Genomic DNA, 25,965 nt, shown 5'->3' on the forward strand with positions numbered 1-25,965 from the left:
ACCTCATCCAGAAAATCTCAAGCACAAAACAACTTAAGTAAAAATTAGCCGTCTCTGCCATGCTTGACAGAAAAATATCCCGGTGTGGCAATTCACAGATGCCACAACCACCTGTGCGGCCACATGGCATAATCGTACAGCCCCATGTGACACTCGCACACGTACAGTGCACACAAAAGTTCACACTCGCAGCATGGTCTTACCTTCACATTGGACCTCAGTGCACAATAACATGCAAAAAACATTGCAGGTATTGTGTGGCATAAGGATTTGTGTGGCAGCAAAGCTTCTGAAGGGAAGGAAATCAAGAAGAGGAAGAAAAGAGTCGGAGACGGATCACATCCCTCGGCGTGCGCTCCCAGCAGAGCATTGCGGCGGGCTGCCGAATCTGTCTCTCTGGGATAGTGACTCGTACTCACACATGGGCGTCAGGCATGCAGGGAGGAATACGCTATGCTTTGTCGCTGGATGAAGCATTTCAGCTGACAGCAGTAGGAAAAGCACACCGCCGAATGGGGGATTCTCTCTTTCTGTCTTTTCGCTCTCCATCTCACTCTCTCCCTTTCACTCCCTCTCTTTAATACAGCACAAAGAAGAGGCAGGAATTGAGTGAGGGTGAAGATTTTGGAGGTTACCTGATACTATAACCGCGTTTGATTCGATACACACGTACTGTAAAAAAGCAGCAGGTAAAACGGATTGAATGGTGGTATTTATTTGAATAATTTCCACTTGTGCACACACATCCTGTGCTGTTATATAACACTCCTCAAGTTAAAAAAAGCTGCATTCATTAGGCTAGAAAGCAACAGAGCTGTAAGCAGCGGGTTTGTCATTTAAACCACTATCTAGAATACAGAATGCTTTTGGTGAATATTAGTGGGAGGGTTTGATCCACATTTGAATATGTCAAAACACAACGCACCCAATGAGACTACCCACTTGGTATTGAAACATGCATAATTCATGTATGGCATTAGAATGCAAATAAGAAATTAACTCTAAAAGCAGGATTATGAAATGTCCCGAATTAAGTTTTTCCAAGTTACAAAGTGCATCTAACAAAATACACATTAAAGTCAATTTGATACAATTTCTGTACTGGATATCGATTCTAAAACTCCCATCTGCACCAGCATATGACAAACACAAGGGGGCAGGAGTCTAACTCCTATATATTCATTTTGGCTCTCCATGTCTCTTTGCAGTGGTCGACATGAGTTAAGGAATATATAGACAAGGTTGCCAATTTGCTCCATTATTACTAACTATGTCTGTCAGAGATAAACAGTGCACACAGCAGGAATTTAATTACTTGTCAACCATGTAACTGCTTTAATCATTATGCTGTGAATGTGTTAATTCAGCTCAGTGCAGAAGAGTTCCACTAAGGTAAAATGAAATTAGAGGAGAGACGCAGGCTAATGACTTGGAGTCCTTGAGAAGGAGTGTACTCAAACTAAATAACACCTCTCTTTCTCTCTCTCTCTCTCTCTCTCTCTCTCAAAAAAAAAAACAAAAAAACAAAACAAAACAAAACAACAAAAAAACGGGAAAATAACTCAGCATTTTTTAAATGTTTTTAAATAAGTGTTTATTTGATAAAAAATACAGGAAGAAAAGCAATATTGTGAAATAAGTACATATTACGATGTAAAAAAAAGTTTTTATATTTTATATTTTAATTTAAGCATCATTACTCCAGTCTTCAGTGTCACATGATCCTTCAGAAATCTTTCTAATATGCTGATTTATTATCAGTGTTGGAAACAGTTGTGCTGCTTAATATTTTTTGGAATCTGTGATACTTTTTTTCAGATTTCTTTGATGAATAAAGTGTAAAAGCACAGAATTTATTTAAAATAGAAATATTTTCTAACAATATACACTACTGTTTTACAGTTTAGGATCAGTTAAGTTGCATTCATTCTTTTGTTTTAATACTTTTATTCAGCAAGGTGTGTGCAAGCAATGTGTTAAATTGATTAAAAAAAAAACAAAAAAAAAACAGTCATAGCAAAGACATATTGTTATAAATATTTATGTAATTTTAACATTTATGTTCATCAAACAATGCTGAAAAAAGTATGACAGGTTCCAAAAAAATATTTGGCAGCACAACTGTTGCCAACACTGATAATTCTAATAATAAAGTATCATATTAGAATAATTTCTGAAGGATCATGTGACACTTAAGACTAAGACTAAGGAGTAATGGCTGATGAAAATTCAGCTTTGCATCACAGGAATAAATTATATTTTAAATATATTAAAACAGCTTTTATTATTTTATATTGTAATAACATTTCACAATACTGCTGTTTTTTTCTGTATTTTTTTCTGTATCAAATAAACGCAGCCTTAATGAGCATAAAAGACTTCTTTAAACTTCTGAATGGCTGTGTATATCAGGGGCATGTTTTCTCAAAAAACTGGGTGAGAAAAATATTCATAGAAGAAAAATTCAACAACAGTTTTTTTTACAAAATAAGACATAAAATGAGCAAATCGCTTGCTTATTTAAGGAAACACTGTCCAACAACGACACCAAGCAGGTAAAATTACAGGGGGAGTCCGCGTCTCTCTTGCCTCCACTGACGTTTAACAGACCCCTAAAGTGTGCGGTGGGTTAGTTGGGCGTAACTGGGAATGATATGGAGAAAGAATGCTTCTATCATATGAGTGGACATGACTAGTTTTGATCGGCCACGATTGGTTCATGCGATAAACTCTGCCTTGTGTTCGTGCACGTTTCGCATTCATGAATCAGTCAGAATGAACAATATAACGTGTTAAAGGGAAGACTACATAAAAAAGTAAGTAAACAATTCACACACTTAGATATAACCACTTTGCCAAGTCAAAAAAAAAAAATGTGAGAACTCATTTCTGCATGCCACTGATAACAAATTTATTAGACCACCTGTCATAATAAAGAGAAAAAACAAATATTTTAGGAATCTGTTCAAAACGTGTTTCAAACAAAAAAGTATATTGTAATTTATTAGGCAAATAACAAACTGAAACAATTTTAGTTGTTAATAGTCTTTATTCACACACAATAACTAAAAAAGTTTTTTTTTTTTTTTTTTTTTTTTTTATGGCCTTGGTAACAGCTTGCATCCTTGCTGGCATTGTTTTTATGTACTTTTCCACAGCCTCTGTTGTTATTGACTTCCAAATAGTTTCTAGTTGTTTCCAAAGACTTGCTTTTGATTTATCTTTGAATCCATTAAAACCCAACAACAACCATTAGAAACATTACTGTGACTAAAGAGCTTACAAATACTGGTGTGATTTAACCATCACAGAAACACAATTTGTTACCCAATGCATGTATATGGAATCACTTTCAGGTTGATTATTTTCCAGCTGATGAATTATGAAACCATTTATAGCCAATCGGAAACCGCCAGTCTGTAAACAGATTTGAAATCTTAATGACAACAACTGCAGCATGCACTTATGATTAACAGAATGCTATTGTGCGTCGGTGTGGGCACTAATATAATTATTGTTATAGTTATCTTTAACTTCTACAGTTATCGTTTTTGGCTGTTTAACTGGCCTTAAAGAGATAGTTCACCCAAAAATGAAAATTACCCCATGATCTACCCACCCTCAAGGCATCCTAGGTGTATATGACTTTCTTCTTTCAGATGAATACAACTGGAGTTATATTAAAAAAATGCCCTGAAAGGCACACTATCAAAAATAAAAATAAAAATCTTCACATGGCTCAAGGGGGTGAATAAAGGCCTCCTGAAGCGATTTGGTGCATTAAAAGTTTATAAACCATAATCTCTAGTTTTCGCTAATTGTCGATTCACTTAGAAAGGCCTTTATTCATTCCTTAGAGCCATGTGGGACACTTCATAATGGATGAATGCACTTTATTGGACTTCTTTTTGACTACTGAAAAACAACCCCTTTCACTTTCACTATAAAGCTCGGAAGAGCCAGGACATTTTTATTTAAATATAACTCTGACTGTATTTGTTTGAAAAAAGAAAGTCATAAACACCTAGGATGGCTTGAGGGTGAGTAAATCATGGGGTAATTTTCATTTTTGGGTGAACTATCCCTTTAAGACACAGTACACATGTAGTGTGGTACTTTGGTAAAAAGTATGGTTACCATGGTAAAGTTTTGCAACTGTATTCATTGCACTATTCAAAATGTCCTCTTTGTACTGGCCAGTGAAGATTGTTCTAATATCCAGCTGAGGAGCACAGGGGAGTGTATGTGACTGCGTGAGTGTGTAAATCAGAGTGCCAGTTCAGAGCTGGGTGTTGTTGTGAAGCGCAGGCGAGCGCCAGCATGCAGTGGGAGGCATCGGAGATGCTTTAGAGAATATATTTTTGGTGCCAGCCTCCTTGTTACCAGGGAAACTAGTTGTTCTGTGGTTAGCAGCTTTACAGTATAGATGAGCTCACAAGAAAACGAGGGAGAGAAGGAAAAGGAGAAGGAGAGAATGAGGGGGTGACAAGAGAGAGGGAGTGCTGAGGCAGAAGACTGAGGGGGTGGAGAAAGAGAGGAGGTGCGAGAAAGAGCGGAGGCGACTGAATTCACAAATTAGCCACTGGGAACTGCAGCTTTCGCTACCAAAATAGCTTTAATGCGAGAGATAATGCCAGCTACTCTGTCCGAGGCCAGTTTTAGAGGAGGTACAGAGTTTTTTTTACCTAAGAAAACTTCACTTGCTGTGACCTGACGTTCAGCCTTGGACAGAAATAGATACAGAAAGACACAAAAGGATGTATAAGCTAGAACCGCGGACAGGACGAGAGAGACGAGCAGGCAAAGCTGCACTGAAGCCAAAACACTTTAACAAGCACAAATATATCTCCTCCCAGAGGCAGCTCCTGCTGAAGCAATGAGTCATACACTCTCGCTCATGCACATACACACACGCTCCACATCATTCTCCATTCTCTCCCTTTAACATGTGTACACAGATACACATGTTAAAACACTTAAGGTCACATTAAAGATAAAGTGTGTCATCTTTACACCACTACTGGCACCAAACGGAATTGCAAAAATAATGACTGTTCCTAAACACTCAACCCAACTGATATTGGTCTGACAAAGCTGAAATCTACATATTTTTTTTTTTATGTTAAAATACTTTTTAATATCCAGGTAATAGGCAGAGACTGTATGGGATAGTTCACCCAAAAATGAAAGTTCTGTTATTAATTACTCACCCTCATTTCGTCCCAAATCCATAAGACCTTCGCTCATCTTCGGAACACAAATTAAGACATTTCTGATGAAATCCAAGAGCTTTCTGACCCTGTATAGACAGCAACACAACTGACACGTTCAAGGCCCAGAAAGGTAGTAAGGGCATCGATAAAATAGTCCATATGACATTAGTAGTTCAACCATAATGTTATAAAGCTACGAGAATACTTTTTGTAAGCAAAAGAAACAAAAATAACGACTTTATCCGGGCCCTGATTTCAGCTTATGACTGTTACAGTGCCAGCTGTGGTCTGATATTTCTAAAACTTTGCATGCTTTTTTTAGATTCACCTGTCACATGTGCTCACCAGGTTTCATGAAGTTTTGAGTTTTCCTTTAGACTTTATGGGCTTTTGGGCATTTTTGGACAGGTCCCTTTTCTAAACGGCCCTATTATAGCTTCCCAAAGGGTAAATTTCAACATTTTTTTGATAATTATTGACCTAGAGAGTCCAGAAAATTGCACTGCAGTGGTTTTCCAGATTGAGCGAAAAACCTAGAACTAGTTTGCAAAAGTAGTTTTCTTTTACATTTTCTCAATCATTACCAAACGGTTTGATTGACAGCGGTGGTTCTAGAGGCAAAGTTGTTCGGAACAAGGAGTTGTATGATCTGAATATCATGTGTATGTGTGAAAAACTGTGCAATCTACAAATGTTTACACCCTTGAAAAATACTTCCTAGTGGCTGATTTCTTTCAAATTTCTCAGATCTTTAGAGTGTCATCCCATTCAACCTCTGTTAAGCTTGTTATATAGGTGCTCAAAGTTCACCGGCCTACGCCAGCCAAGTTTTTTGAGATAAGCAAATGTCCTCATAGCCACTTGTGGCACTTTGGACCAAGACTGTGCATAACGATTTTCATGTCAATAGGACAAACGGGTGCGTTGTTATGACTGTTTTTATGTTTTTTCCCCGTTACACCACCAAGTGGCCAAGCTCCACAATTTTTTTCCACGTGACCTCAGATTTAGCTCTTACATATGCATTGTGAGTTTGTCAAAGATACCTCATTGAATTCAAAACTTGTAGCCGTTTTAGTAAACGCGGTCCCTTTCAAAAGTTTTGGCACCCCTTAGTAACAGAGGGTTAAAAGTTTAACTTTTTTTTGATAATTATTGATCCACTCTCCAGAATCTTCCTGAACTGGTTTGATTCCAATCGGGTGGAAAAACTAGGATAAGTTCGCAAAAGTAGGTCTTGTCAGAGGATTCCAAGAACATAAGAAAATAAGACACTTGAGTTTTCGATGAATGGACTAGGAGTTATAATCGATTTTGTACTTTTGATTGATGAAACGCCCCTGTTAGGCTGATTGGGGCAAGCCTTGGTCACGTTGTAGACTGTGTGAGTACTACCATCCCTCCAAGTTTCAAATCTCTACAACTCTACGAGATTGCTGATCCTTGGCCATTCTAACAATTACAATAGGGTTTCAGCACTATGCACTTGAACCCCTAATTCCAGATATGTTATAGAGACACAGAGAGAGAGAGAGACAGAGAGGGAGAGAGAGAGAGAGAGGGAGAGAGAGAGAGAGAGAGAGATTCCCATTTCATGCTGACTAAGGATATTTGGATATTTTTACTGGAAAACAAGACAAAAAGTATATATTAAGAAAGAAATTTGGCATCAAAAGTATGCTAATGGATAAGACAGCACCATTGCATCACAGTTCTGCATTTTAAGTAACTCTACAGCTACACACATCCTCATAAAGAGCCTAAATAATCTTCTTAAGGCTTTAAAACCTTTGCAAGGGACAAAAACTCACATCGGGGCTGCCTGAAGATGATTTGTACACTGAAGAAAACCCAAGCCAAAGTATAAACTTCAATGACTAACTAATTTTTCACCTTTTATGCTACAGACATGAATGATGCATCAAATCATACAGATTATTGAGTTACATATCCGCCTGGCAGCCAAAAAACCCCACAGACTTACACTCAGGCTTCCAAGCCATATATGCAGACTAGAATATCACAGAGACTTGGGGGATGTTTGTCAGAATACCTAAGCAACAGCAGAATAGCAGTGCTCTGGCAACCACTCACCCCAGCACTGTGGCAAGCATCAGATTCGAGGAAATCTGTGTAGCAAATGAATTAATGCATGCGTCAGCTCACAAATCCTTTAAATATGTATAATATACAGTAGTTTTAGGACATGCCTTGAGGGGGGGAGAGAAGAGCATATCCATCTACTGATAGGTCATGTGTTATGTCACTGCGTACTAAAAGCTGATACTGCACCTGAACTTGGCACAAAGAGGGACAGAGAGAGAGTAACAGAAAGACTGAAAGGCAAGAGAACCCCTTTCTGCATCTATACTTTCGCACACACGCACACCCTCTTCTAAGCGGCCCCTGGCCAACATAAGCAGTTGGAATCCCCTGTACCAAGAAAAACACAAGGGACACTGAACTAACACTGCAAGGCTTACCAAAGCTGTTCTCCAATTATGCCACGCAAGCTAAATGTTGCAGACCAAAACCAAATAAAAATATTGGTCAGAAGTGAATTCTTAAATACATGCTCCATCTATGCATTTAATAATTTGGTAAGTGGCTTCACATCAGGGACCTGATCACCCTGCTGGGTTTATTATGCGTTAATGACTGGCTAGCTGTACATTTCATAAGCATGCTGTCTGTCTAAGTCACCAGAGCCGCTGTGGTGTTCGTTGTAAGGGTGCTGATTATTCACAAGATGAAGTTCTTTTCCTAAGTATGTTGCATGTTAAACCCAGTATGCTTTCTTCTTCCTCTTAAACAGCCTGCGAGGTGACAACATTAATCCTTTGGCTTAAGTCAAGTGTGAAATACAAAGAACGTTAAACCCTTGACAGACGGGCTCATCTTCAAAACGCTGACAGTGGAAAAGAAGAGACAAGTCAAAGCTTCGCTGCTGCACTCAGTCTATCTAGAATTGGGTTTATTCAGTTCTGCTTTACTGTTAGTCAATTTACATTGGGCTGAAAATAGGTTAGCTGCATAATTGTCCACATCGGAAAAAATTGCACATGGAGTTACGTAGATCTAATTTAAGCCTCATATTATCATCCTTATTTAATGATACTGTGTGGTAGATACAGCTTTTATGTTCTTGTACAGCTACTACAGTCAGGGTCCAAAAGCAGCACTCGTCAAGTGCCAAAGCTCGTTGATGATTGCAACTGAAACTAAAAAAATTAAAATATAGAAACAAAATATTTTGACAAATGACAGGTGCAGTTTCACAGGGAGACCTAATTAGTTGCTCTGTTTGTCACTAATATGCAAAGAAAAACAGGTAATTCATTTAATCATCATAGAGACAAAAATACGCAAAACAGTTTAATGGCCGGTACATTTTTTTTTTCTTCCGACTCACTCACCACTGACAGATGGGGCCAAAAGTTAATTTTGGGCCACAACTACAGCAATGAGGAAAGACAGACATAAAGTAAGCTTTTGTAACAATTTAAGCCTTTACTGTCACTTTTGTTATCAATTTAATATATCTGAATAAAAGTATGAATTTCTTTAAATGTAAGTAAGAATTTCTCTTACTAACCTCAAACTTGTTCCCTTACTGTAGTTCATGTACAATAATTAACTAACTATCAATTGTAATAATCAAAAAATCTGGCAAGTTATATACAGTTGTGGTCAAAGCTTTACATAAACTTCGCAGTCATATTTTGCCAAAATATGAGGGATCATACAAAATGCATGTTATTTTTTATTTAGTACTGACCTGAATAAGATGTTTCAAATTAAATATGTTTACATATAGTCCACAAGTAAAAGAATTATAAGTGAATTTATAAAAATGACCCGTTCAAAATTTTACACACGCTTGATTCTTAATACTGTGTTGTTTACTGAATGATCCACACCTGTGTATTTTTGTTTAGTGATTGTTGTTCATGAGTCCCTTGTTTGTCCTGAACAGTTAAACTGCCCGCTGTTCTTCACAAAAATCTTTCAGGTCCCACAAAGTCTTTGATTTTCCAGCATCTTTCGCATATTTGAACCCTTTCCAACAATGAATGTATTATTTTGAGATCCATCTTTTCACACTGAGGACAACTGAGGGACTCAAACGCAACTATTATAAAAGGTTCAAACGCTCGCTAATGCTTTTATATAAGGAAACAATGTATTCAGAGCCTGGAGGTGAATTTTTTAAATTTGAATATCAGGGTAAATTTGGCTTATTTTGTCTTCTGGGAAACATGTACTGTACGTTTCTTCTGTAGCTTCTGAAGGGCAGTACTAAATAAAAAATATTATATTTAAGCAAAATAAGAAAAATGTACACATCTTCATTCTGTTCAAAAACACTCCTGGCTTTTAATGCATTGTTTTTCCTTCTGAAGCATCCGTGACCATTTGAACCTTCTGTAATATGAGTCCTTCACTTGCCCTCAGTGTGAAAAGATGGATCTCAAAATCATGCAGTCATTGTTGGAAAGGGTTTAAATCTGCAAAAGATATTGGAATACCAAAGAATTTATGGGACCTGAAGGATTTTTCTGAAGAACAGCTGGCAGTTTAACTGTTCAGGACAAACAAGAGACTCATGAACAACTATCCCTAAACAAACAAACAAAAAAACACAGCTGTGGATCAATCAGGTAACAACACAGTATTAAGAATCAAGCGGACGTAAACTTTTGAACAAGGTCATTTTTTTTTATTAATTCAACGATTACTTTCTCTTGTGGACTATATGTAAATGTCTATTTTGTGAAGTATCTTATTCAGGTCTGTATTAAAGGGGTCATCGGATTTCCCACAAGTTGATATGATTCTTTAGGGCTTTAATGAAAAGTCTATAACAAACTTTGGTTAAAATTTCTCAGTGGTAGTGTAAAAAACACCTTTTTTACCTTGCCAAAATCAGCTCTGCAAAAATCATCCTGTTCTGTTTGAGGTTGCTTTAAATGTTAATGAGCTCTGCTCACCCCGCCCCTCTCTTCTCTCTGTGGAGTGACAAGCCTGTTTACTTTAGCCGCATTTAGCCACTAAACTTGCTAACTAGCACATTATTAGGAAAGGTGATCACAAAGATTCATTAAAAAAAACCTTATACTCACTTCTGCTGTAAGTAAAGCTGGATCACAAATGATTGGCATGAACATAGACGGATATATGTAGATCGGGAGACGAATTCCATTCACAAACAAACATAATCCACTGCATCTTCAGCAGCTCAGATGTCGGGAGCAAATGACAACCACTATGTTCATTATTACATCCAGCAACACAACACCTCAATTGGAGATAATCTTGTCTAACTTACATTGTTACCCTGCTGTGGCATCGAAACAATGGAGGTCGGACTGTTACAGCTGACAGGTCTGAGGTAAGATGCTCATGTCAATCAACTATCGTAGGAGCGGCCTCTGTGGGTGTGACGCCACACCGACAGGCATCTAAGAATGGCTCAGTTTGAAAAACGGGATATTATTTTTACAGATTAATTAAAAACCACTGCATGGATTTTTATCATTATAGGGTACATGTGTACATACACTGCCAACACACATTAATGTTCAAACAACCTGTAAAAGTGAATTTTGCATCCCCTTTAAATAAACAATAACATACATTTTGTATGATCCCTCTAATTTTGGTAAAATAATTAACATTTTGTAAAGATTTGACCACAACTGTAGGTTATTAGCATAAACAGCTAAAACTGTTTATGTTGTGTGATCACAAGTGCACAGTACAGCAATAACATGGCTCAACCAATTAGAATACAGAGCTGGAACATTTTCATAACATGCATTTCATTCATATTAACCCTACCAACAAGATGCCAATAACAAGTGAACTAAACAAATATTTCTATTTAAGGGATCTCTGGTGGCTGTAGAGAAGAAAGTTGGGGCTGACTACCAAGAGATCCAATTATATCCAAAACAAGCTCGATACAAAAACACAAAACACTTTGTAGTAGGACTACATGAAAGCTAATAGAGAATTGATTGCTCTTCTGTATTTTTATAATTATATAGCCTTGCCTTTATAGTGTTTTTTTTCTATAAGTTCAACAGTTCTAGATAATGGTCTAATTAAAAGAAAATTAAACTTGGAAAAAGTTTTGGTCAGACAAGACCAAAATAAATGCTATCAAGTGAAAATAAATGTTAAACCACCCTGTCAAATCAAGAGACTTGAAAAGGTTCTAGTGCTTTCTGAAGACCAATCAGTTACCTATTATTAAGGTCACAGGGGCACCAAAAGATCCCATTCAAGTGTGAGTGGCAGGTAAAATTATTGCTGTAAAATGCTATTTCATGCGTCAGATGTATTTGCAAAGTACATTAGGACTCTTTCATGTCTTTTTAAGGACAAATGTCCGACCCCTGTGTGGCTGTAAGCAGGCAGACAGCTTCCTAAGAGGCCTTTGCAAATTACTGCGCTAAATGTTTCTATTCACAGCCTGTCAAAACTGATCCCTCTGACATACTACAGCATGTCAGAGCGTCTTATTCTCTGTCACCACATCCCTAAGAGCCGCTTCGCCTCTTGGGACAGCCAGGGAGTGAAAGAAACTGACAGCTACGTTACGTTTAAAGTGAAAGTTACGCAGAACTAAAATACCGCATGTACGTGTTAACACTGCTTTTCAAGAATAGCTGAAATTTTAGCTTACTTTTCTTTTGCACCTCACAATCATCAATGTTTATCTATCCATCTCTGACGCAACTATGTGTCCTGACTGGTGCAATCAGACAACGCCTGTCAATCTTTCCTGATGTCACCTCATCTCACCTGATACAGCCGCACTGAACACCTCTTGAGGCGATTCAGCTAAGGTAACAGTGAATTATATATTATATAACTCTGTGCATGGAACAAATCTTAGTCTCTTTCCCTTTTATTCTTTTTTTGGTTGGACAAAGTCACGTCTGGGTACATTATGCATAATTTATTCGACTGTAAGTGTGTGTGTGTGTGTGTGTGTTTTTAGTGTTCTGAATGACTCACACAAACACAAGATTAAATATTACAACCACAACTCCATGCTTGTTGAGCTTGTTGGCTTCCTTTACAGGATGGTTCTAGACAGTGGGGATTCTGGCAGTGTTTTCCCTAATCCTGACGGACATGTGCCAGATTGGACTTGCATCCACAGTGACAGTTAACTGTGTGTGCACACACATATAATATAGTCTGAAAACATATGTTCTCAAAAGTGTGCAAAATCCAAAACCTTCCTTTGGAGACATTGGGGACTGTCCTCTTTTGGAAAAATGATTCAGAAATGAATGAAAAACAGCTGCAAGCACTTGACAATAATATTTAATTTGTTCACATAATTTAATGCATTAAAGTGTTATAAGATAACAATGTTTAATGCAACAGTATTTAACAGAGCTAATAATAAACACAATTGTTGAGCAACACTTTTTTTACAGCATTTACTTATCTAGGTTACTGTATAAATATAGTATTGTTTATTATTAATTCGTGTTTGATCTTAATACGTTAATATTAAATTATACAACTTAAAAAGGTTGAAATTTAAAATATATATTAAATCAATATTACATTTTGGGATCAGTAAGACTTGATCAGTAAGTACTGTTTTTTAAAGAAGTCTCTTATGCTCATCAAGACTGCATTTATTTGATCAAAAATACAGAAAAGAAAAAAAAAAACAATAATACTGCAAAATGTTATTACAATATAAAATAATGGTTTTCTATTTTAATATACTTTAAAATATAATTTATTCCTGTGATGCAAAGCTGAACTTTCATCAGCCGTTACTCCAGAATTAAGTGTCGCATGATCCTTCAGAAATCATTCTAATATACTGACTTATTATCAGTGCTGGAAACAGTTGTGTTGTTTAATTTTTTTTTGGAACCTGTGATACTTGGATTGGACTAGGATTCTTTGATGAATAAAAAGTTAAAAAGAACAGCATTTATTTAAAATAGAAATCCTTTCTAACAATATACACTTCTGTTCAAAAGTTTGTGGTCAGTACATTTTTTTTATTTATTTATTTGGAAAGAAATTAATACTTTTATTCACCAAGGATGTGTTTAAATTAATTAAAAAAAGTGATAGCATAGATTTAAATTGTTAGAAAATATTTATATTTTGAATAAATGCGGTTCATTTTAACTTGTTATTCAAAGAATCCTGAAAAAAAGAACGACAAGTTCTAAAAAATTTGGCAGCACAACTGTTTCCAACATTGATAATTCTAATAATAAATCAGCATATTAGAATGATTTCTGAAGGATCATGTGACACTTAAGACTGGAGTATCAGCTCATGAAAATTCAGCTTTGCATCACTGGAATAAATTATATTTTAAAGTATATTAAAATAGAAAACCATTATTTTATATTGTAATAACATTTTGCAGTGTTATTGGGTTTTTTCAGTATTTTTGATTAAATAAATGCAGTCTTGATAAGCATAAGAGACTTCTTTAAAAAAAAAAAAAAAAAAAAAAAACAAACATGTCTTACTGATCCCAAATATTTGAGCGTTGTGTATATTTGTGATATGCAAAAGCCAGTGCCAATTGTAAAGTGTTTTAAAAAAAAAAATATTTTTGTTTTTACATTTTCTTTTTTTGTTAGAGTTAGTCTATATTAATTAAACTTTAACTTCATATACTTTCAGATCTGGGTACATTTTAGGGACTAAATGTTTTCAGAAGTATAAGACAAATCCAATATATAATAAAACAAAATATAAAAAGTTTTCAATAAAATAAAACTGAAATTGTTATACAGTGCCGTTCAAAAGTTTGGGATCAGTAAGATTTTAGTGTTGTTTAAATTTCTTATGCTCATGCTGCTTTTATGCTCAGGCTGCTTTTATTTGATAAAAAATACAGAAAATAAATGTATTTTGTGAAATATTATTGCAACTTAAAAAAAGTTTTCGATTTCAATATACTTTAAAATATAAATAATTTGTGTGAATCAAAGCTGAATTTTTCAGTGTCATGTGATTATTCAGAAATCATTCTAAAATGTTCATTTATTATTCTAAATGTTGAAAACAGCTGTGCTGCTTAATATTTTTTGGGACTTGTCATACTTTTTTTTCAGGATTCTTTGATAAATAAAAAAATAAAAAGAGCAGTGTTTAATCAAAATTGAAATTTCGTGTTACAATATACACTACTATTCAAAGGTTTGGGGTCATGAAAATTTTTAAGAAATTAAATCTTTTATTCAGCAAGGATGTGTTAAATGGATAAAAAGTGATCGTTAAGACTTATATTGTTAGAAAAGATTTCTATTTTGAATAAATGCTGTTCTTTTGAACTTTTTATTCATCAAAGAATCAGAGAAAAAAAATATCACAGGTTCCAAAACAATAATAAGTAGTTTTAACACTGATAATAAATTTATTTATATAAATTAACGCTGATGAAAATTCAGTGTTGCGTCACGGAAATAAAGTATATTTAACAGTCCCTATGATTAAAATAACAACTTACTGAACATATTAAGTAATGTCTTTGTTAAAACGAAAAATTGAAAATGCAGGAAGCTTTGGAAGCGAAGTCCATGATAACACAGAAACATGATAATAAAGTGTTTATGTGTGATGTTGCATGACTTCTCTCTCAATACCTAGGCCATGCAAATCCCCACCTCAAATCCAAGGGTACTCTAAAGCGCCTGGAGGCTACGGCACAGACACATTCATTAACATACATCACACACTTCAGAGCACAAATCTGAGCGCCCAGAGTCTCCTATCACTGGATACACAGCGGACCTCCATCAGAGCGGCCCCGCACTCCTCTGCTGCCTCTGTACGTTGAGTAGATCACAGTTATTACCTCATTAAGCGCCTTACAAACAGCCCTCTTCAAAACTCCTCAGGGTTGGGTAATCATACCACTTTATTTGAGGTGTCAGTGGGAGAACTGGGGCAATCCTGCACAATGGTGTAACAATACAACTGCTGTCACACTACAGGAGCTATTTCCCGTAAAACTACAGGGAACCACATTTTTTGCATATCCCGCTATAGAACGGATTACGTACCCAGTGGGGTTGCCGTGAACGCATAAGCGAGCGTGTTAAAGCTCCCTGCAGCCAGTAGTAGAAATTCCAGCCCCAGAGTGAATTTCAGAAAAAAATGCTTTCAAACAGGTTTCCTAAGCAACTATCACGTTCAGACAAACAAGTCGGCAGTTTCAAAGTGTTTGAGAGGGTTTTAACATGCAGAGCAAACTCTCTCAAAAAACTTCATCTCATTTAAATCTCCACTGCTACAGCCATCAAGGCACAAAAGTTTGCATCAAAACCACAGCTTTCAACAATAAATTTCAAACCGCCTGCTGTGAGCATTCTTCCTATTATACAGTCTGAAGGTCCCTGTTTTGTGTTATGATTACGAGCCATTTCGACTATTTATTTGATGAATATCTGTCAGTTAGACTAATGAAGGTTGAGTGTTATAGTAAAAAGAAACACTGACAACATTTAAAATTTAAATCCTTTTACAAATGTTTACAAATCTGTTCATACAATAGCTAATGAAATTAATGTACTATACAGTTTGATTACTTTTGCAAAGACACATCTGGTCATTAACTTTAAAATTCATCACGTAAACACATGAGGAGAGTTCTCAGCATTAAAAGACCCACGACTGCCAGACCAATGTGCTACTTCATTTCTCGGTAGGAGATTAAATTAAACTAAATTTAAATGATGTTAACTGTGACAAGATGATTGACAAGGCAGTTTAAAGTTGAAAGGATGTGCGTAACTAAGCAACAGAGTGGTCCATTTGAGACGCAGTTATGACAAAGCATGTCCCAAGACTTGCCTCTGATACACACTCAAAAGTTTGTCCTTTTTCTTCACAAAAAGAGCACATACTTTTGCATCGTGGTTCTCTCGAGAACACGCGATGATAACAAGTGACACAGAATAGAAGAAACTGTTGAATAAAGTCATTATGTTTTTTTTGCGCACAAAATGGATTATCACAGCTTTATAAAAAAAGGTTGAACCACTGATGTCCCATGGACTATTTTAATGATGTTCTTACTACTTATCTGGGCCTTGAATGTGTCAGCTGTGTTGCTGTCTATGCAGGCTCAGAAAGCTCTCAGATTTGATCAAAAATATCTTTATTTGTTATCTGAAAATTAACAGAGGTCTTACGGTTTTGGAACGACACAAGGGTAAGTACTAAATGACAGAATTTTCCTTTTTGGGTGTACTATAGTCTTTAGTCTTTTCCTGACCCTGTACTGAACAAGCTAAATTCAACCGTCTTGTCTTCATACCTGGCCTTAAGTCACTCTAGCGCTCTGGAAATATCTGCTGTCCCAGCCTCACTGCACATCTTTAGCTCTGGTACATCTTCAAATGCAATGAGAGGATTAGGGTGGGCGCTCAGAGACGCTGAAAAGCTTTTCTACAACTCTGAACTCAGCAGTACTGCAAAGCTACTCACCCCGATCTAGAGACCAGCGTCATATTCACAAAACATTAACCCTAGGACTAATTAAATTTATGTTACTCTACAGGGTGCACCACAAAAGGTTGATAGCAAAACATCTTGAGGGGAAAAACAGTGTTTCATTGTGTCCGTATTCTGCTGATTTACATATGACCCACACTAAATCCAATATACATTTTTTATTGTTTTAATTACTTTAGGAAGAGAGCTTCCACTTCAAACCAAAGTAAGTAAATGGTACATGTGCAACAGTAAATGTGCAGTAAAAACCTGTTCACACTAAGAATAATAACTAGAGAAAACCACACCAGTAAAACATATAATTATCCACACAAACAGATGATAATGTTCTGTTTATATTAAGCATGTTCTGAATTTTTGTCATCTACTGCATCTATCTTTAAAGTTGGGTGGATTCTGATTGGCTGTTAATATTTATCATCAACTTGGGGGAAAAAAAAAACATTCTGAAAGTGACTACAAAGATATTGTTTCTCTGTCATTACTGTTATAGTTGTAGTATGAACTTTACTATTTTCATAATATGAGAAAGATTATTAAAGGGGTCATCGGATGCCCATTTTCCACAAGTTGGTATGATTCTTTAGGGTCTTAATGAAAAGTCTATAACATACTTTGGTTAAAATTTCTCAGTGGTAGTGTAAAACAACACCCTTTTACCTTGTCAAAAACAGCTCTGTTGAAAGCAAGCTGTTTTGGTGCATGTCCTTTTAAATGCTAATGACCTGTGCTCACCCCGCCCCTCCCCTCTGTGGGGTGACGAGCCTTACTCTGAGGCTAGAAACTGTAGCAGCATTTAGTTCTTTACATTATCCAACAAGAGAACACCTCAATCGCTTAAGAGCCATTCTTGTCTACTACACTCTCTGCTCTAGCGCTAAAACAATGGCAGACAATTTACAGCTCACTCAGCTCATTCAAGGCGGGTTTAAGGTAAGATAGCCATGTCAATCAAAAATAGTGGGCCAGTGCAGAACTACGTAATTCTGCCAAGAATCTGAGAATGGCTTGATCAAAAAAAAAAAAAAAAAAAAAAAAAAAAAACACTGAGTGGATATTTATCATTATAGGGTGAATGTGTACACACACTACCAACGCACATTTATGTTCAAACAACACGTAAAAGTGCATCCGATGAACCCTTTAAAACTTTGTTGATATCATTATAGTTACCATGGCTGGGTTTTGAAAAATGTCATGATTAGACTTGATTCAGATTCAAATGCTTGTGATTCAATTCCATTTCTGATTCGATTTGATTCAATATCGATTATTTTGGATATATATCAGGTACGGTACATGCCAAATTTTCTCAATGAAAAATCTCTCAACTAATGTTGTAAAATATACATGAGAGTCAGCTTGTACTACATTACTATAACGTTCAAGGCTAAAATTAACTGATTTGCATACAAATGCATACATTACACTCTTTGATGTTTTTACAATAATAAACTTATAACTACATAATTACATTTCTACTCCAGTTCTTTTTTTTTAAATATAAACATTTAAATGGCAGCTGTCATAAAAACTTGACAGATTTATTCAGACATGAATGCAAAAAATGCTCCTCTGTAGAGTTAATTTTTCTATCTGAATAAGTTTATGGTCACCAAATATGTTTTTTACAGAGGTAAATGTGACGTTACGAGGCATATTGTTTACAAACTGTTATATTAATAACTCTGCATGGTTGAAACAGACTGAGACGGTAAATTGATTTCTGTAAATTGTACTCTCTTTCAGCATACCTTCGGATGCTTCTTCATGTTTATTTCATGCTTAAACTGGTTAAACATGCGCTTTGCGTTGCCGGTTCTCTTGAATTGAGGTGCTACAGCAACCTGCCACTTCACATTAAACACCACCAAAATGGCATTTATTGTTTGAATACTGTAATAAAATGGACAGAATTTGAAATCTGAGCTTTTGTTTCATATCAAGAGTAACAAAGCACAAAGCTTATTGCGATTTATTGGATAGGATGTCCACTATAATGTTCTGCTCGTTAACTGAAAACAGGCAGTACTAATCAATTCTTGGGATTTAAGAATCAATAGTTTCATGAAATGAGAATCAGTTAAAATGAAGAAATCAATATTTTTTATTCAGCCCTAATAGTTACCATCCTTGGTGTAAAGGGGACTTAAGAAAACAATACAAGCCATAAAGTGTTCCTTAAAGCAGTGTACACTGCAAATAATACACCTCCACCTGAATGAATGAACAGAAAAACTGCAGACGCATTCAAATCTACCTAAAGCCAAAGAGAAACAAGATAGAGTGGCCTTGTGGGCCAGAAAAGAAGGAAAAAAAAAAAATAAAACAAATCAATGAGAGTTTCCTACGCAGATGAACCCTAGATCCCACACTGTCCAGCGGAGGAGAAGAGGGCGAGCAAAGAGGGTTGCCCTGCTGGGGTGGAGGCAGAAATCGTCATTACATCACCTTTGTCCAAGCTACTAAAAACAGCTGCAATGGGGGACTGAAACACACACACACAAACATCACAGCGTCACACAGCGTGTGTGTGTGGGATGATATTCTCTCAGCCATAACCTACTGAGTGCATCCCGCAAACTATTACATAACATTAACTACCCAGAAGAGAGTGGAGGAAGTTACTGAAAAAGAAAGAGACAGACAGATGCAGATACATTGCTGCGTGCATTTGAAGCAGAGGGAGGGAGTGGAGGGCGTTGGATGTGCGTGTACACCTCACTGACTTAAAATAGAAGGAACTCACACGAAATATTTACAGCCAGAGTGCAAAAAAAAAAAACCCTGACAACGGCATTGTTGGAGGAAAGACTTCCTGTGATGAAGCACGGCATAATGACTCTCAGCGTGTACAATATAATTGGCTCTTGTGAGGGAGGATATTCCGTCAACATGATCTTGTTCTCTCTGCGACTGTCTTCTCCTGATGATACGACAAGTTTATGACTTCCTAAATCTGCATTTTTATGCAGACATCTAAATCGGAATTTTCTCGCTGATTGCCATGGCACTCATGTGGGTAATACAAGCTCCAATTTGGCTTGCAACATCTCCTGATACTTTACAACCCTGCCTTCCAAATAATTTCAATAAAACTTTGGAAAAAAAAAAAAAATTCTTGGAATCATCTGTATGGACAAAACACACACTACCAGTCAAAAGTTTTTGAACAGTAAGATTTTTAATGTTTTTTTTTTTTTTTTTTTTTTTTTTTTGTAAATCTCTTCTGCTCACCAAGCCTGCATTTATTTGGTCCAAAACACAGTCAAATCAGTAATATTGTGAAATATTTTTACTATTTAAAATAACTCTTTTCTATTTGAATATATTTTAAAATGTAATTTATTGCAAACATTTTCTGCATCAACATTCCAGTCTTTAGTGTCACATGATCCTTCAGAAATTATTCAAATATGCTGATTTGCTGTTCAAGAAACATTTTACTATTATTATTATTATTATTATTATTATTATTATTATTATTATTAAAACAGTTGAGTACATTTTTACAACATTACAGGATTCTTTGAATAATAGAAAGATCCAAAGATCAGCATTTATCTGAAATAAAAAGCTTTGTAAAATTATACACTACACCATTCAAAATCTTGGAATCAATGTTTTTATAACATTATAAAGACATTTATAATGTTACAAAAGATTTCCATTTCAGAAAAAAATGCTGTTCTTCTGAACTTTCTATCCATCAAACAAACCTAAAAAAAATAATCTACTCTGCTATTTTCAATAAAATTATTTATTTATTTATTTATTTATTTGCAGCAAATCAGAATTTTAGAATGATTTCTGAAGGATCATGTGACTGGAGTAATGATGCTAAAAATCAACTTTGAAATCACAGGAATAAATTCCATTTTAAAATATATTCAAATAAATATTCAAATTATTTTAAATAGTAAAACATATTTTAAAATTGTACTGTTTTTGCTGTACTTTGGATCAAATAAATGCAGACTTGGTGAGCTGAAATCTTTTGACTGGTAGTGTAAATATAAATAACCAATCAAAGAACAAATTGGGCCAACTTTAACCCTTGGCATCAGTCAGCAGCTACAGGCAAAAGAAAAAAACTGAGCTTTCCTTAGTCCAAAGAGATGTATCTGTTCTTTCCATCTAATGTTCACATTTAAATTTCACCTTTTCTACCAGACGGAGGGATTCACCCTACGAGTCCTGAGCTGTGCTTCCCAGGGTGCCACAGATGAGCCAGATTTCTGTCAACAGCATCATTACACAGCTAAATTGCTACAAACCAGGATCGTGTTCTTTTAACCGTAAAGCTCAGTGCTTCCTAAACACGTTTGGAGGTTGTCTTGAGGAGCTGGCCTCTTACAGTCTCAATGTATTTTCTGCATCTGGGGTCAGCAACAAAATGATTTAATTTAATAGGAAAAGCTATTTTCAACATTTAAGCTGACACGGGAAGCAGGCAGGAGACAGTAAAGACTAAAGAGAAATGCAAACACATTTGAAGTAAATGTCCAAATCAAGTCTTGATTGGTAAAAGAACTTGGCTTGCTGTCCTCAACGGAGGCTTGAACTTGAAGCTCGGCTTAAGCTCTGTGTACCTAGATGGAGAATAACAGAAATAGGAGGAGATGGGGAGGTGGAGGGATGCCGGAAGAATTGACGCTGGGATGGTCCAATGAGTGTTGCCTACAAAGGCTCATAAAGATGATTGACAGGCTTGAATTATTAGGCTCCTCCCAAACCTACATTTGGAACTTCATTTAAAACTTTGTTTATAACTCAATGAGCCACTAACTGGGTTTAGCCTACTTATTAGGACTGAGAAAGAGGGCTCAAATGATGTCTCGGGCCCTGGGAATGACTTGCACTTGCTATCACTACATTATGTATTGGGCTACACTTGCTCTCTAGATCTCTATGTACCTTAAAAGTTAAAGTAAACATCTATTTTTAAAAAAAAACTTGACCTAGCCACTCAGGGCACAAAAAATATTTCTCTTTCATAAGACATGAACGATGATTCACGAAGTCCAACTGAAAAAAAAAAAAAAGCTTAAAATAATTCCTGTGGGTGACTGAGAAATTGAAAGCAAAAATCTGACTAAGCAACTCAGCTGGGACTGGATGATATTACATCACCAAAGCACTGATTGCATTTATTCATACAGTAAAAACAATAAAATGTAATTTATTTCTGTGATGGCAAATCTGAATTTTGAACAGCTATTTCTCCAGTCTTCAGTGTCTCATGATTCTTCAGAGATCATTTTAATATGCTGATTTGATGTTCAAAAAACATTGGTTATTACGGTTTATGTTAAAAACAGTTGTACTGCTTAATATTATTGTGGAACCTGTAATATTTTTTTCCGGACTCTTTGATGAAGTTAAAGAACAAAATGAAGTTAAAAAGAACATAATTCACAGTATTTATTGTATTATTATTATTATTATTATTATTATTATTATTATTATTATACAAAGTCTTTCCCATCTTTTTGATTGATTTTTTGTTGAATAAAAGTGTTTTTTTAAAATGTATATATATGGTATCACTGCACCACCTCTTTCCATTGAAGATGCCTAATATTAATCAGCCATTTTTAGATGTTTTATAAAGTTCAGTACACCTGACCATTTAAAAATCAGTGTTAAGGTGCTTGCCATTTGGCTGTAGTACAACCACATTTGGAATTCACCGCACAGAGCCAAGCTGCCTGCATTATCATCACAATGGCACTTCTAGCATCGATTCAACAAAGCACGAAAATACAAACATTAATATTTCAATTCACACGATGGTGAATTGCAGCTGCAACACTGATTGTGAATGAGAGCGATAGCCATCTACACATTAGGCACAAGCCCTCCCTCACTGAAAAGCCTAGAGAACATTAAACTGAATAGAGCTGGAAAGATCAAATCACTCATATTGTATATTTAGAAGCATGTAAACAGAGCAGTGAAATAAACCCCATTTGCCCAAGTACTGCTGGCAGACTGGCACTCTCAATCCTCTAATGCCACTCAAAGGGCTTCCCGTCCGGATACCTGCACCAGGGAAGGCGGGAAAATCCGATAAAGCCTTGGACCGTTTGTTGATGGACTAACCATCAATAATGTATTCCACCAGCGCTGTGTCTGGCTCCAGCGGTTGACGAGGAGCTAAAAGCCCCGGTGCCTACAGAGAGGCTCGTTATCTGTGGACGCAAGTTTCCGACAAGTTTACGCCTTGATGGCTCCACAGAGCCAGCGTCGTGGGATTAAACCTGATACAATACAACACTAACGCAACACTTCAACCAGTCCACAAAGTCCATTTTAAAAGAAACAATACGAAACGAACAACAGCCGACACATACTCACAGCTGGAACGACAAAAAAGCTTCTTCCCTTTTACACTCATTCAATTCTCATCCAGCTCTCCTTACCTTAGTTGTGACAATACACAGACAATCCATCCTGAGCCAAACAGCTCAAGCTAGTTTCTCCTTCATCAGCACCACATTAACAAATAGAGAGAGGTGAAAGAGGAGAGGGAGACTGAAAGAAAGAGGAACGAAGGCACGGCTGGAGCTAACGCTGACAGAGGCGAGAGTCCTCTCTCTGCGCAGGCATGGTCTTGCCGTAGTCCTACAGCCCGGCGCTTGTTAGCGCTATCCGCTGCTCAGCCGCATGGCTGGGGCTCAGACTGCTGCCTCTGCTGCTGCTGAGATCACAGAGCATCCCTCCTCCTCTGGAGCTCGCCGCACACGCGCACACCCAACAGACGCGCTCTCCTCTCGCAGACGCTGAAGATCTGCCTTTCTAGCTTGGAGAATCTGCACTACGACTGGGAATACAGTCACTGTTGTGTGAGAGTTAGGATTTTTTCTCCTTTGATTATCTGAGGCAGAGCTAAGCTGATTCCAGCTGTGTGGATAAATGTAAGAAAGGGCAGCTTGGAGGGTTTAAGAGAGGGGAGTGAGTAAGCAGTTCAAGCTGACCTTGACTACATCAATCAGGGTTTATTTTGGGGTGTCTTGGAAAACCTCCGAACCATTGGCGAGCTCAAATAACCTGCCTTTTAAGTGAACGGGGCTAGCGAGCAGGCACAAGACAAAGAGCAAGCAGTCACAGAGAGGAAACTGCAGCAATGCTTCAGCACAGATTGGCACATCAGGGCTGATGCATCACGCAACATCTGCTTTTTATATCAAGACATTCCCCAGTACTTTAAAAGAATAAACAGACAGGAGGGGAGAGCTGCTTACTGCAGTCGTAAAATAACAACCATGAAGTGTTTATGTCCTTTAACAAATAAATAAAACAGTCTTGAGGACAAAATGTGACCACAGCAGAGGCGATTTCGATCTTGAGAGGATCTTGGATGACTATCAGTGTAGAAAAACAATAGAAATGAAGATCTGGCATCATATTTAAAGATAAGCTTGTACTTTCCCAGAAACCACAATGGATGAAATGACTTCATAAGTAAGCCCATTTTTCTATGTATAAAGTAGAATTTATGAGCAATATCTCACAAGCTGCTATGTGATATGGCTGTATATTGGCACGGCTGTGATTCGGCCATAGGTAATCACAGCATGCCAATATACAGCAATTTCGCACTGCTACGAGTGGGATATTGCGTTTGTACAACAGTTTGAGTGTATGAGTGTGTAAATACATAAGAAACAACAATGGAGTGTCTTTAAAACCCTCTTTTGTGCAAACTACTTCCTTCCGCCATTGATTCAAATCTCAAGTTGACAGTTGAACAGCTGAGCCCAAGCCTCTGTTATCAATTTTAAAAAGTCACTTTAGAACTAGCAACGAAGGAACGTTGAGTTGCTTCATTGAGAGCTAATTGTACTACTGTATTAAAAGCTCACTGTATTATGTAGACTATTATGAGAGCGAGATGGACTGAGCAAGTGTGTTTACCTGCATCTGACACAGCATTCATTGTTCAACTCAGTCTTATATTCACAATAAAACATTAGTTTGAATGTCTGCTTAGAAAAGCGATATCTTTGTCATATTATCCTTTCGTCTATTAAGGGTGATTTTCAAAGACAGTGCTGCTCAGTGCATTTGTTGGCTGTGTCTTGGTGTTGTTGAAAGTAAATATACCATCTAATGGCGGAACGATGAAACTAATCACCATCATGAACACACACACCATAATTCAGTCAAAAGTAAAAAGGCAGCGCTATGTTTAAGGAAGGAAAAAGGAAAGGACGTAACGTGTGGCCAAGCATGGTGACCCCTACTTGGAATTTGTGCTCTGCATTTAACCCATCCAAGTGCACACAGTAGTGAGTAGTGAACAAACACTCAAACACACACCGTGAACACACACCCGGAGCAGTGGGCAGCCATATTGCTATTGCTGCAGCGCCCGGGGAGCAGTTGGGGGTTCGGTGCCTTGCTCAAGGGACTCACCTCAGTCGTGGTATTGAGGGTGGAGAGAGCGCTGGTTATTCACTCCCCCACCTTCAATCCCTGCCGGACCTGGGACTCGAACCCGCAACCTTCTGGTTACAAGCCCAACCTTCCGGTTACAAGCCCTAACCATTAGGTCAATGCTGCATACAGCATTAAACATATAATATAACATGCTGAGATTTTGCCCTCAGCCAAAACTATTTGCTCTAAAACAAATAACAGATTAACAAGACCAAAGAGTGCCTGTTAAATTTAGACTAAAATAAATTATATCTTTTGTTTAACCACTATAGAGACATTACAGCCAGCAGAAAATTCCAGAAGATCTGGCAGAGGTAAGGCTCCTCTCGGCGGGTTCATGTGCGCTGAACGACCACGGACACTCTAGAGCTCACATCTCTGAAAACATTGAAGTAAATTTCCAAACAGACTTTATTCTTTATTAACAAACCACACATTTAAAAATCTAAACAAGTATATTCTTGTCTAAAAACGACATTCCGTGACACTGTATTATTTATAAAATTATTGTGGATTTAGGCGTCAGACCCAGACAAACAGTGAAACGGTTGGAGTTCCGATATCACTAGAATATCGCACTCCTCTCAGCCAATCAGATTCAAGGACCAGGAAAAACTGTTGTATAAATATAAATAAAATATATAAAATTATAACAGAGCTTCAGGTTTGCTATATAGCACTATATACTACAATTACTACTACTATTACTAATAATAATAATAATAATAATAATTATGCTAAAAATAAACTCCAGAGCTGTGAATGAATCATTTAGTTCATTATG

At 36.7% G+C, this 25,965-nt stretch overlaps 1 protein-coding gene across 21 annotated transcripts in view; it reads right to left on the reverse strand.

The window, feature by feature from the left end:
* Positions 1-25,965, reverse strand: part of dlg2 (discs, large homolog 2 (Drosophila)) — a 273,796-nt gene that overhangs the window by 204,874 nt on the left and 42,957 nt on the right. Inside the window, exon 1 of one of the 21 annotated variants that reach the window (XM_051121191.1) lies at positions 23,162-23,468. The exons of 19 other annotated variants lie outside the window; for them this stretch is intronic. In XM_051121191.1, coding sequence (XP_050977148.1) covers positions 23,162-23,191 — 30 coding nt within the window. In that variant the 5' untranslated portion in view covers positions 23,192-23,468. Of the gene's footprint in view, positions 1-203; positions 535-23,161; positions 23,469-25,965 lie in introns of those variants that run through there. One more of the 21 variants, XM_051121190.1, reaches the window with a different exon arrangement.

Source organism: Labeo rohita, chromosome 10, assembly GCF_022985175.1.
Source record: "Labeo rohita strain BAU-BD-2019 chromosome 10, IGBB_LRoh.1.0, whole genome shotgun sequence".
Taxonomy (NCBI): Eukaryota; Metazoa; Chordata; class Actinopteri; order Cypriniformes; family Cyprinidae; genus Labeo; species Labeo rohita.